Source organism: Labrus mixtus, chromosome 2 (assembly GCF_963584025.1).
Source record: "Labrus mixtus chromosome 2, fLabMix1.1, whole genome shotgun sequence".
NCBI lineage: Eukaryota > Metazoa > Chordata > Actinopteri > Labriformes > Labridae > Labrus > Labrus mixtus.
The window spans coordinates 7,792,719-7,805,589 of record NC_083613.1 but is presented as its reverse complement, the minus strand read 5'-3'; the positions used below and the strand labels follow the sequence as shown (position 1 = coordinate 7,805,589).

Sequence of the window (12,871 nt, the reverse complement as noted above, 5' to 3'; positions counted from 1 at the left end):
CCTTCAAGGACAGACACACACAAGAGCTGACACTGGCGCCGGGCTCTTCTGTGGCGGTGCCTTACACCATCGTCCCACTGGTGGTGGGGAAGCTACCTCTGGAAGTGATGGTGGTCGGCAGAGACATGATGGGAGGAGACCGTATCCAGAAGCTTCTACGGGTGGTGGTGAGTGACTCTTGATGATTAGGTTTATTGGAGTTATAATGAAGGTTTTTATTTAAACAGGAGCCTGTCTGCTGCTGAAACAATGAAGTTGACATACTGGACTCCTTGAATGTGGCAGTGGTTTTATTTCTAACATACTTCTGTAAAAGATTTGGGCAAGCAACTCTTGTTAACCCTTACAGATGGACGGAGTGCAGAAGACTGAAGTGTGGAGTGCTGTGCTGAACCCATCTGCTGAGGGAGGTAAGATAATCACAGATACATGATTTCCTATTATCTCTTCTCAACTACTTGTTAATACTAAAGTGTTAATTGGGTTTCATATTTTTTTTATCTATGCTCAAATCAGAGGTTAGTTTATTCAACAGAATGTGTCTAAGGACTCAAACACTTTTGGGCTGTAAACTTCTAGTCAACAATATAAAATATATATTTTGTCTAAGATAATGAATATACATACTGATACTATTCCATTTTAGAGGTTCTCCATAGTATATGACAGTGTTACCCAAAAGCAGGTTCTAAGCCAAACATTTTAGTATTTTTTTTATAACTCTGGTTTAATCATAGTTGTTGTTGGGTCAGGTATTGATATACCTGTACTGCATGTTTCTTTGTAATGATAAATTAAATTCTTCTCAGGTTTGGGCTGGATAATTATGAAGCTTCACTATTGCTTTGTTTCCGTATACAACAGGAACACAGACACTTCATGTTGAAAAGAGGAAACTGGAGTCAGTTGTCCCAAATTCTGTGCCTGAGACTTTCATCAATGTCAGAGGTCAGTCAGTCATAGGGTGATAGAAAAAAATCATTAAAAATGAACCACTGAGAACAGATTTCATAAGTCCTCCTTTCCTTTTCTCTCCAGGGAATATTTTGGCAGACAGCATCGATAACTCCATCAGTGAGGACTCTCTGGCCTCCCTGATCCGGATGCCCGGCGGCTGTGTGGAGCAGAACTTGGCGAGCATCACTCTGCCGCTCATCGCCACGCTCTACCTGGAGAGAACAAACGACTGGGAAAGTGTCGGGGTGCAGCGCAAGGCTGAGGCTATCCGATACATTAGGAGAGGTGAGAGAGATGGAAAGAACACATTGATGAATTTGTGGTGGATGAAGAATATCAAAATGCAAAAAAAAGATATGATACAGCCATTTAAAAATAGCAGCAAAAAACATAATGAATCTAGTTTACCTGCTGTATGTCAATACTTGGATTTATTCTGTTTTTCTGATTGGTACACGTGAATTGATTTATCCATGGGGATTTATTGATAGAATAACTGATTTCAGTTTTTTAATGATGACTATGGTAGTTAGGAGGATAAGTGAAATACATGGGTTGATGGAGTGTTTGGTGGATGTGTGGGAGATGGATGACTTGAAATACTGTCTTATTTGAAAACAAACATTGGGATAGACGGATCAATTAATATATAAACATAACATTATTTTGGATTTGTGTATAAAGATGACTAAATGACTTTTGCCTGCAGCTGGCGGCTGTGGGTCAGTTGATAGATTTGGTCGTCTCTCAACGGAAGGGTAGGGGGTTTGAGCCCCAGCAGGATGTCACATCCACAGCAGCCACATGTCCTAAATGTCTTTGGGACTGAACCCCAAGTTGCTCCCACTGCTTTGCGTATTAATGCGTATGAATGGGAGTAGTTACTCCTGATGGTCACATTGCAAAGCCTCTGCCATCAGTGTGTGAATGGATGTGAGTAGGTAGATGACCTGCAGTGTAAAAATTGCTTTGAAAAGACTAGAAAAGCGCCATACACGACCATTTACCATGCATGGGAAGTTGGATGGATGATATTCATGATGGTTGATGTAAGGACTGCTGCTTTTGTGGACAGTCAGATGGCGAGTCACCAGATGGATGAAGGCTGGATGGAGGATTGTGGAACAAGCTTTGCTTTGATTGAGTAAAGATGTGTTTTTCCTTTACATCCCATATTTAACTTTTTCAATTGTGTTTTATGTTTTCAGGCTATGAGAACCAACTGGCCTACAGAAAGAGTGATGGCTCTTACCCCCCCTACAGGAGGGAAGGCGCAAGCACATGGTATTGTCAGAATTGTACTTTCAAATACCAAATCTCAAAAACTCATAAACTAATTCTCTGGCATTGTAGGCAAAAAAAAATTCCTTTTTAGTGGTGAAATTGTATCCTCTGTGAAACTACCATGCATGAGGTATAATGATATCTGATGCTACTGGATCTAGTGTTGTATTTTAGAGCTTTGCATGCATGCAAACACAACTTGTGACTGTCATTAAATAAAGTGGTTTAGAAAATCCATTAAGAAGTCAGTACATATATATATAACATGTGTTCAGACGTGGCCAAATGTAGGCTACTCATAATTCCCCTGTATGACAGGATCACGGCATACGTTGTTAAAGTTTTCTCCATGGCTCACTCCATCATTGGCATCAACGAGCAGCAAGTGTGTGAACCTCTGCTCTACCTGTTGAAGAACAAACACCAACGTTTGACAGGGAGCTTCAGAGAAGACAACCCAGTTTACAGCACCACCATGACTGTGAGACACACATACTCTTAAAAACACATCATGTCAACATGTTGTTAAATAAGCTTACCTCTCTTTTTCCCTTCTTTCTTGTTCCTATTTAATGTCTGTATGTAACTGCACATCTTCCTAATCAAACAAACGTCATAACAGTCATTTCCAACTCAGTCGTTAATGTGACTCTAAATATATACGTTTCATTCCACTTCAGGTATTCTGATACCATGAATAAAAGATAAAATGACATTGTCTTGGTTGTAAGAAACTTTCACCACAAAAATAGACACATTTCCTCAAAACAAAACTTTAATTAAAGGTGGCTTTTTTCACATTTTTAAAGAATGAACAAAAACATCTTTCTGCCTGTTTCTACAGGGCGGTGTAGGTGTCCGTGGTGATGAACATCAGATAACCCTGACAGCCTTTGTCCTCATAGCGCTTGCTGAGGCTAAGCAGGCCGGGATCCGTTGCAATGATCCAAATTTTAACACAGAGGTAATTCAGTCAAAACATTAATCCTCAAGATTTGTTGCTTCAAGCTGCTAGATATCATCTTTGCTTAATTTTCCTACTTAAAACTATTGTGCACCATATCATTGTGCTGCAGGCTATTATCCGTAAGACAGCTGATTACCTGAGTAAAGGGCTGTTAAAGGTGGGAAGGCGGCCGTACACTGTGGCCATCACTTCCTATGCATTGGCTCTGCTGGGGAAGTCACAGCCCTTCAACCCGACCCAAGTTCTACTCAGAGCATCTGAAGGTATCCAACATACTAATTATCAGCCTGGGTTTATTTGTTTGTTGAACACAGTTACTCCAATGAGAAAAGCCTGAATGATGGTATATTTCTTGTGTTATTAACTGAACCAGGAGCTTGTTCTGTCTTTTCCAGATGGTCACTGGCCCGACACACAGAACACCTTGTTCTCACTGGAGGCGACCGGCTACGCCCTGCTCGCTCTGATCAAGTTGGGACGTATGGAGGAAGCAGCAGCACCGTTTAAATGGCTGAACAGCCAGCGGAGGAGAGGTGGAGGCTTCGGCTCAACCCAGGTAACAACAGGGGGAGACTGGAAGCTAAGCCGAGAGCTGCACACTCCAAAAGCGTCTTTTTTTGTACTTCCTACTCAGTTGACTACTTTTTTGTAGTTCCATTATGGATAATACAAACATTAACACCGATAACACTTGGATAACTACTACACAGAAACTGTACTCTTAAGAATTATTCAAGTAGACCTTATTCAAATGTACAAGCTGTTTTGTAAAGTCTTTGTTTTTCTTTTGTCCTCTCCCAGTCCACCATGGTTGTGCTGCAAGCACTGTCAGAGTACCTGATCCACAAACCTCCACCTGGAGACCTCAGTTTGGATGTGGACGTCAGGATGACAGGGCGCAAGGAAATCCGCTACCACTTTGACCCCGTGACCTCCTATGCTGCTCGATCTTCCAGGGTAAAGGAGAGAAATTTAAACTGAATTTAAAATCAAAGGGGCTTTTTTAAGTTGTCCTTTTTTCTGAAGACATGTCAGGTCTAAGAACACAACTTGGTTCATCAATGACATCAGCAAGTGTTTCAATCGATTTCTTCAGTTATATTTGATGTGATTGTTTTCCCGTGCTTTGCTTCTGTAGTTGCCCGCTGAACTTGATTTGGAAGTGGAGGCTCGGGGAAACGGACAGGGAATACTGGAGGTAAGATAAGATTTTTTTGTTCAGCAAAAATTCTGTTTACGTTTTATTTGTAAACTTCGAAAATACAGCAGTGTTTTTTTTAATGCATTGATTATTTTTTGGCTTAATGTCTGGTTTTTGCTCTGAATGATCTCTTGTGGGTCTTTCTGAAGGTTGTGACTTATTACAACCAGCTGCATGAGGTGGATGAGAAACTTTCCTGCCAGCACTTTGAGCTCAACGTCACTATTGAAGAATCAGGCGGTAAATCATTTTCTCACAGTGTCTTACACATGTATGATGTCTGTCCCTTTAGTGTTGATGTTCTCTGTCCTTTTAGTTTAGGGGATTTCGTCGTAGTGTCATGAAGTGATATAATTAGGGATGGAACAATATATCAGTTGAACATTGGTACTGACCGATCTTTGTCACATTGGCAAACATCCGGCTATCAGTAAATGTCTATGTTAACCTATTCATGAATTATAAATTAAATAACATCCTCAAGCTAACTTATTTTAATATGAAGAATCAGGTGAATTCAAACCTACAGGATAAGCATGTGTGTCTGCCCCTTAACAGAAAAGCCTCCCGCAGATGTAGAAAAATCCTACCAGATCACCATCAAAGTGAGGTAAGTTGAAGAAGACATCTACAAGTTAAAAATATTTGTATTGAAAATTATAGATAACTTTATCAGGACGCATGTCATGTCAGAGTATTTCTTGTTTGAGCTGATATCTTTCCACCCCACAGGGCCTTAGGACCCAGAGACGTCAGGATGGTGGTTCTAGATATTAGTCTGCCCACTGGTTTCACTCCAGAGAACTCAGACCTAGAGATGGTAATCAGCTTCTACTATTAGTGCTAAGAAGCTTTCTGAAAGCATACGGAGACAAAGAAAATGTAGAATACATGCCACTTATTCAATATTTATAGAAAATCTCTGGAATAAACTTGACTTGAAAATAATGTATGATTATTTTTAAAGTAGTTTGTTGATAAGATATTTAACACTAATGATTGATGTACTATATGTATTTCAAACATGAAAACAAGTAGAGTAGATTAATAAACTAAACACACATTTTAAAAATAAATAAACAATCTTACTTGCAAATTTTCCTGGGAGACACAAGTTAACACTACACTACAAAACACTACAAAAAAAGAAGATTATGTCTGTGTATTCACTTCATTGGTCCTCTCCCCTTTTTATTAAAATGTAATTAACTGTTCAAACACATTCTGTAAAAATAATCAAAGAGTTGAATCCTCTGATCTCATCGGTAACATTTCTTACTTTGGGATTCTCATCAGCCAACATTTATTTGTGCAAGCTTATTCAGAAATGTGTTACAGGTTAGAAAGAATTTGAAAATGTTAAAGTGTTAGAGTAAAATAATGATTTATTGACAAAGAAAGGTTTTGATTTTTATTTAGAAGCTTGATGTGACTTTAGGAACTCCATAATCAACCCATTAGGATGCAATCAGCACATTTATAACAACATCATTATTCTGAAGAGAGGTTGCTTGGCTGGGACTGGTCACTGATTCTGTTTGTGTGCTTGTTTTTGTCTAGTTGTCCAACTCGGTGGACCGTTACGTCAGCAACTTCCAGATAGTTGATAACCTGAGCGACCGAGGCTCTCTGATTTTACACTTGTTCAAGGTAATTTCAAAAAAAGTAGAGATCAGTCACATTAATATGTATAAAACCAGAGGGAGTGTGACTGAATGCTTTATGTAAGTGATCTGCAAAAGTTTAAACTTGTTCTTCCACCTAAACGTGTCTCTTTGAGTTACTTTTTGAGCTCAGTGAATCATCTTAAAGCACAGTCGTTCTAAATGTAAACACATGTCTCTTTATTGTTTCTGTTTTTCCTCTATGTTGCATATTTTCTTCCCCACCTCTTTCCTCCTCTCAGGTTTCCCACAAAGAGCCAGAGATCCTGATCTTCAGGCTTCAACAGAGCTTCAAAGTTGGCCTCCTGCAGCCCTCCTCAGTGACTGTCTATGAGTACTACAACCCTGGTAGGAAAACACATCCAGGACATCACAACCTAAACTAAACATACCAGTACAGCTCTGAGAAAAATGTTTGATAAAAGGAATAGTTTAAACCGACCCTATACATTTTCCTACATTTAAACTACAAATAAAAATGTTGATATTCTATGTCACTGAAAATACAACAGCTCCACCTTTCTCCCTCTAGACTGGTTAAGGTTTGATTGAACAATAAATTAATCCAGACCAAAAAATCTCAAACACAAGTTTAAAAAAACCGCTCTGGTCCTGTTTACACTTGGTACAAACATGCATCGTGATTACAACCACAAGTGAACAGACTTAAATGTGTAAATGTCAAAGACACATTGATGAGGTTTTGAGATCAAGGTCTGGGATGTGTTTTTCATCTGTATCAAAGGTGAAAATGAAGCTGAGTGGTAGAGGCAAAACAGTGCCTGGACCTCAAAACAATCTTCCTCTGTATGATTTAAGAATAAATAATATGTGAATAAAGTCTGCAAATATTACTTGGACATAGCTATTGATATAACCAGGGGATAAATCAGTCGGGGGGGCTGTCACCAGCTTCACATTTCATCCCCATGTGTGCAGAAGTTCTGATCTGTTACGCGTGACAAGGATGCAAGTGTTGTTTTGTTCATCCATTTGCCTTAATCCATTCAGGGAGGAAGCTCTGTTTTAAATGGTGAAGGTAACTTTTTTTCTTTTTTTTTCTCGAGTCCAGCCTCTCTATAATCTTCAAAAAGTTTCAATTCTTAGTGAATCAGGCCACTCTGTCTTTATATTTCTCTGTCTCTCTTTCTGATGCTCAGACACAAGTCTACAGCAAGTTATTTCCAGTTGTTTTTTTTTTTTTAAGCTAACAAGAATAAATAGACTAAATTATCTTAGCATGAAGAGAGGGATAGTGATGTCTGATCACAATGGTAGAGTCGATTTAATGCTAGGTGTGAACAGCTGTTTTCTGAGCTGTCCACTTTAGACTCTGATTACCCAGGACACATGAATGTACCAGCTGTAAACTGTCTCACACAGACATTTTTTAAGTGGACTTTAATGCACCCTTTGATAATGTAGAGTATGTCTTCTGTAAGTATTGTCACATCAGTATTCAAATATAATAGGTGTACTTTCAGTATGATGGTGCCAGCCAGGTGTTAAACCCTCCGTCTTTGTCTGTGTCAAAGATCACCGCTGCAGTCGTACCTACAATCCCAAGGAGGACAGAGAGGAGCTCACGCAGATCTGCAGGGACAATGTCTGCCGCTGCACGCAGGGTAAAACACAAATGTGTCTGCAACATTTGTGGAATTGGTGTTCAGGTTGTCTGTAATTTAAAATCTACTTTGTATTTGCTTCATATCTCCAGGTGACTGCTGTGTCTCCAAAAGTGATACTGAAAACTTCCCCAACAAAGACAGAGAGACTTTTGCCTGCAAAAGTTTACACCACGGTATACACTGTAACACAGTCACAGTCACCCACACAACACCCCCCCCCCCCCCCCCCCCCCAAGACTTTGTGTGGTTATAACCAGAGGCTAAATATAAACACCAAATTAAATGTTTCCTGATTTTTTAGTTTTCCAGGTGAAGGTGCTGAGTCACAGCCAGAGTTACTACGACAAATACGAGATAGAGATCACGCAAGTTATCAAACTGGGTGAGTTGGAACAATGGCTGTGTGCCTAGGTATTAAAAAAAACAAAGATGTTCAGCTAATGGAACAAACCTAGAAGTACTTTGAAATAAAATATCTGTGGAATGAAGAACTTCTATACTTAATGACATCACAATAACTTATAGGTGCTCTTGTGAATATATAAAGCTTACACCAATATATCAACTGAATCTCTTCCTCGCACCGTCAAGGTGAGGAGGCGGGAGTTGAAGTGGGACAAAAGCGGGTTTTCATGTCTCATGGAGGCTGCAGAGATGATCTCAACCTGACGCCGGGCTCCCAGTATCTCATCATCGGCCCCAAAGATGACCAATGGAACATTGATAGTGAAACCAACAAGTAAGGAGAGCAATAAAAAAATGAAGATGTTTATAACAAAAGTTGTAGAAAAATTGGGGAGAAGAAATGTACTTGTACAACAAACTTTTGATGGTTCTGACTATGTATTAATGTGTTATAAACCTTAAAGATGCTGGCTAATTATCAATGTCAAGGTTAAAAGGGGCCTAGAAATATTAAATACATCAGATATTTTCTTGAAATAATTGCAGTGAAAAACCAATTTGCAAGGTGCAAAACCACAGCCTGGTCTATATATAGTCAAACTTAACTGTCTTTCCTCCCCTTTTGCTTCCTGTCTTTCAGGTACATCTATATGTTAGGAAAAGACACCTGGGTTGAGCGCTGGCCTTCATCTGCAGAGTGCTCCAGCGATCCCAGCCTGCAGACCAAATGCAAGAACCTCGATGACACCGCATATGAACTGTCTGTCAACGGCTGCAGGCTGTAGTCAGTCTTTGCAATAAGTGAATAATGACATACTAAATGTGTTGCTCTGTGAAAAAAGAACTACAAGTAGAGCTAGTTATCGTCACATACCCATAAAGTTTTTCCCAACTGTGATGATGCAACATGAACTAGTTCCGCTGTAAGAATGTATTAATACTAAAAGTAAACCAAACAGCCTGTTCAAGATTGTTATAGCTTTTTTTCAATGTTTGAAGTGTAAAACCAAATAGTAAAACTGTCACAATGCCAACTTAAAGCTATACATGAAACATATTGTTAATAAAAGGAAGTGATACATTTCACATATTGAAGAAAAGGTCATCATTGATACAGAGTTCATTAATATTGCCTCCATAAAGGGAGGTAAGCAAATCATAAAAAATAAGTCCTCCTTAAAAAATGAGAGGAGCCCAGCCCAGATAATTAAACTGAAGCCAATGTTAAGTGGCCCTAAGGGACATTTTTTCCACTGACCAGCAGAGGGAGACTCACTGGTTGTAGAAAGGTGTCTGAATTTATAAAACCAGATGGAAAAGGTTTGGGGTTACTGTACAAAAAAATGCATTAAGTAATTGTTTACAACAAACCTGTGCTGACTGAAATAACAAGCTGTGTTTTATTTACATCTCTATATAAAAACATTTCTCTAAAAGTGTCTGGTGGGCTTAATGGTGTTGTCACAGACTGTTCTGTACTAACAGTTGTTGGGGTTGTATCAAGTCAACTTTGGTTATATTCTAATAATTATATTTAATTATTAATACTATAAATAACAATATAATTAAACTATGTTTAATCTCTCTTGGGGCACCACCCTGTACTCAGGGAAATATAACCAAAATATCACTCAAATCAGTCTCAAATCAGTTATTTAATTACTAATATTATTAATAATTAATTGAACAAATTGAAGGCGTGAAATCCGTACACAAAGCCTTCGCACCCAGCTTATATCACAATGCAAATACAACCAGTAATCACAAACAACTGCTCTCTTAAATTATAACAGAATTTATTTAAACAAAGCAACATCAATCCAAAATCAATTAACTTAATCAAACAAATAACTATTATAAACTAATCTAAGCAACAAACATTATCAAGCAAGGCTTGTGAATGAGGTGTAAAAGTGTAGTTGTGTGTGTGTGTGTGTGTGTGTGTGTGTGTGTGTGTGGATGAGGGAGAGAGAGAGAAAACAAGATGGTGGAGAGACAATGTGAGACAATGCACCATGTGGCTTCGTCACATTGGTGGAGTGACTTTGGTGGGTTTTAAAGTGGAGACTACTCCCCCCTCCCAGATGTGGGGTCAGAACCTTGTTCTTTGTAAGGGCTGGAGGCCTCCAACTGTCTAATCACCTCTGTCACATACCTCCGGACCATGTTCTCCATTCCCCTGTCAGAACCTGCATCCTTGGGAAGTTCATGGGAACTCCGGTTATGCCTACCCCTCTGTCTGGGGCTTTGGCCATCCCGAGAGTTCTGTTCGGGTCTGGTGGTGATTAGTACTTCAGGTTGGGAGCTACCCTGTGGCTGGCTCCTTCCTTCACCCCCCTGGTTCTGTTGTCTATTCTGCCGTTGATGAGGTTTCTTAGATTTATTCTTAGCATAAGGTAATTTGTTGCCTTCTAGTGCTAGGTCACTATTGTGTCTCCAAAACCCAGGACGTATGCGTGTTTCCCAAGCCACCTGTGCAAATTTCTTGATCTCTGGCATACCAAGCTGATGTGTTCGGCAATGCATGGTGACATCGTACCGCACACAGCCATGCAGATTGTGCAGGAATATGGACTTGAAAGTATGGTCCTCTTCCAAACCTGGAGCATTACGTCCCTGGAAATATGCAGATTTTAGGCGCCGGTAATAATCTTTGGGTGCCTCATACTTCTGGTGCAAGACACTTAAGGCTCTAAGAGGAGCAGATACAGGGTCGGTGTAGGTGGAGAATTCCTCGCACAAAGCGTTGCAGAGTGCTGAGTACTGGTGTCTAATCTCAGGCCGGAGGGTAGTCATGAAGTCATGGATACTCCTGGAAGTTGTCTTCCAGATCAGCTTGAGTTTTTCTCGTGTGGATGCATCAGTTAGATCACAGAGGCGCAGATTGATCTCTCTGAGGTAATCGTCAATGCTGAAATGTGGGTTACCTGGGTCAAACCGGTCTACATCCTTCGCCAGGGATTCAATGAGCCTTATGTGCATTCTTTGATCTCTGGGTGGACAGGAGCCATCCGATTCATCTGATGTTTCAGAACTTCTCAGCTGTGGACCATGCGGTGTGGACTTGCAGGTAGCAGGAGGGGGGTTGGTGTTATCCCTGCCTCTGGGGGCTGAGAAGTCACCCCCCTTCCTAAGTGGTGATTCAAACCTGTGAAGGTGTGAAAAGGTATCACAGTTGTCCGGGGACTGGGGCGCTTCCCCAAAGGGAGGGGCTCCACAGTCAAAGTCTTTGTTTTCAGGAATGGCAGAGAAAACAAGACTCCTTTTCTTAGTCCTTGGGTTATCCTGGCTGCTCGGTTCTTTACTGAGCTTTTTCAGCAGGGTTGTTTGATCTCTTAAGGGGCTTGGTTCAAGATCAGAGCCATATTCTGACAATATGTCTTGCTCCATGCTTACCTGTGCAAATTGAATAACGTCAAACACATCCAGTACTTCCCGCTCAGCAGTTTTGAGTTGTTGACGAATAAATGTATTTTCTGCCAACAGGGATTGGATGTGGTTCTGCAGGGCTTCTTTTTCTACTTGCAGCTGGGTTTGCTGCAGGAAGGACTTGCGTTGGGAAAGAAGGAGGAGTTGCCCAAGAACATTCAGGATTATGCTTTGGGGTTTCCTGGCTCTGTAGTTGGCCTGATCAACGAGCTCCTTTAACTTCTTATTACTAATGCTAATTGAATAGCTATCTAGGTTGGCTATCTCCTCTAAGGAGAGATGTGTCAGACCGGCAACAGTTTCTTGCAGTGATGCGTCGTCTGATCCAAAAGGAGTCTCAGCTCCCGGCTCACCTAGGGTCTTGTTACACATTTTACGTGATAAAACGGAACCACAGTGGATTACTGTTAACAAAGCCACTAAGCTAAACAAAGCTAGATCAACACAAGAGCAAATGAGAACGTTCAAAACAAATACATGAGGTGTAAAAGTGTAGTTGTGTGTGTGTATGTGGATGTAAGAGAGAGAGAGAGAGAGAGAGAGAGAGAGAGAGAGCACATGGTGCATTGTCTCTCCACCATCTTGTTTTCTCTCTGGACAACAGAGGAAGCCATGTGGCTGCCTTTTGAAATAGTTTGAGCTCTCTGAGCGCAGTTCAGTAACTGTTACTTAAACACCAGAAAGCCAGTGGCCGGACTTTGATTCAACGGCGGGTACACTGGTCTTTCTGATTGTGAAAGCTGTTGACTGAAGGTAAACTAGCATAGCATTACATACATAGGCGAACACAGCAGTTCATTACAATAAAACGAATGCAGCAGCTTACAACGGATAATAAACAGAATGTGACGTCTCGTCAACAATGATGTACAATTATCAGTGGTTATAAAAGAAACAGAACTATTTCTGAAACTATTTCTGCCCAGACCAAAGCTCTTACTTGGGGTAACTCCTGGTGATCGTTGCAAAGTTGGTTAGATCGTCACTCTGTTGAATATTAAATCAACAGATTCAGGCAGGTTTCCTTCATGGCAGATGTAGGAGGAGGGTAGAAGGATTCAGATCTTCGACCAGAGCACTGCTCTGTGGTCTTCTGGTTGCAGGAGCCAAGTTCTTTATGTGTCCTTGTGGATTCAGGGCTCAGTGGGCTCTCTTCACGTCCTGTCCAGTTGCATGACGTCAATGACGTCTTATGAAAAATCAAAGGAAAGAAACTCTTCTTTTTGCTCGAACCTGATAGCATCTGATTGCGCCCAAAACTCCTAAAAATATGCCGTGGAAGTAGTCAGCTGAATCCTCTGATGCTTGAATTCAGCATGTGAAGAGCTACCTAGAC

General features: G+C 40.5%; 1 protein-coding gene and 1 long non-coding RNA gene across 2 annotated transcripts in view; both read left to right on the top strand.

Moving 5' to 3' along the window:
• Nucleotides 1-9,542, top strand: part of LOC132954090 (complement C3-like) — a 29,564-nt gene extending 20,022 nt beyond the window's left edge. Inside the window, exons 22-42 of the mRNA XM_061026551.1 lie at nucleotides 1-167; nucleotides 350-410; nucleotides 865-948; nucleotides 1,039-1,242; nucleotides 2,166-2,241; nucleotides 2,560-2,722; nucleotides 3,086-3,205; nucleotides 3,318-3,471; nucleotides 3,604-3,764; nucleotides 4,010-4,165; nucleotides 4,347-4,406; nucleotides 4,559-4,649; nucleotides 4,968-5,019; nucleotides 5,142-5,229; nucleotides 5,970-6,059; nucleotides 6,316-6,421; nucleotides 7,609-7,698; nucleotides 7,791-7,874; nucleotides 8,003-8,083; nucleotides 8,293-8,440; nucleotides 8,747-9,542. The exon at nucleotides 1-167 is cut by the window's left edge and continues 43 nt beyond it. Coding sequence (XP_060882534.1) covers nucleotides 1-167; nucleotides 350-410; nucleotides 865-948; nucleotides 1,039-1,242; nucleotides 2,166-2,241; nucleotides 2,560-2,722; nucleotides 3,086-3,205; nucleotides 3,318-3,471; nucleotides 3,604-3,764; nucleotides 4,010-4,165; nucleotides 4,347-4,406; nucleotides 4,559-4,649; nucleotides 4,968-5,019; nucleotides 5,142-5,229; nucleotides 5,970-6,059; nucleotides 6,316-6,421; nucleotides 7,609-7,698; nucleotides 7,791-7,874; nucleotides 8,003-8,083; nucleotides 8,293-8,440; nucleotides 8,747-8,891 — 2,381 coding nt within the window. The 3' untranslated portion in view covers nucleotides 8,892-9,542. The remainder of the gene's footprint in view (nucleotides 168-349; nucleotides 411-864; nucleotides 949-1,038; nucleotides 1,243-2,165; nucleotides 2,242-2,559; nucleotides 2,723-3,085; nucleotides 3,206-3,317; nucleotides 3,472-3,603; nucleotides 3,765-4,009; nucleotides 4,166-4,346; nucleotides 4,407-4,558; nucleotides 4,650-4,967; nucleotides 5,020-5,141; nucleotides 5,230-5,969; nucleotides 6,060-6,315; nucleotides 6,422-7,608; nucleotides 7,699-7,790; nucleotides 7,875-8,002; nucleotides 8,084-8,292; nucleotides 8,441-8,746) is intronic.
• A 268-nt stretch (nucleotides 9,543-9,810) lies between these two features.
• LOC132983244 (uncharacterized) lies at nucleotides 9,811-12,081 on the top strand. Its single transcript, XR_009674822.1, has 2 exons — nucleotides 9,811-10,011; nucleotides 12,018-12,081. It is a non-coding gene; the product is annotated as an uncharacterized LOC132983244 (long non-coding RNA).
• Nucleotides 12,082-12,871: the final 790 nt, after the last annotated feature.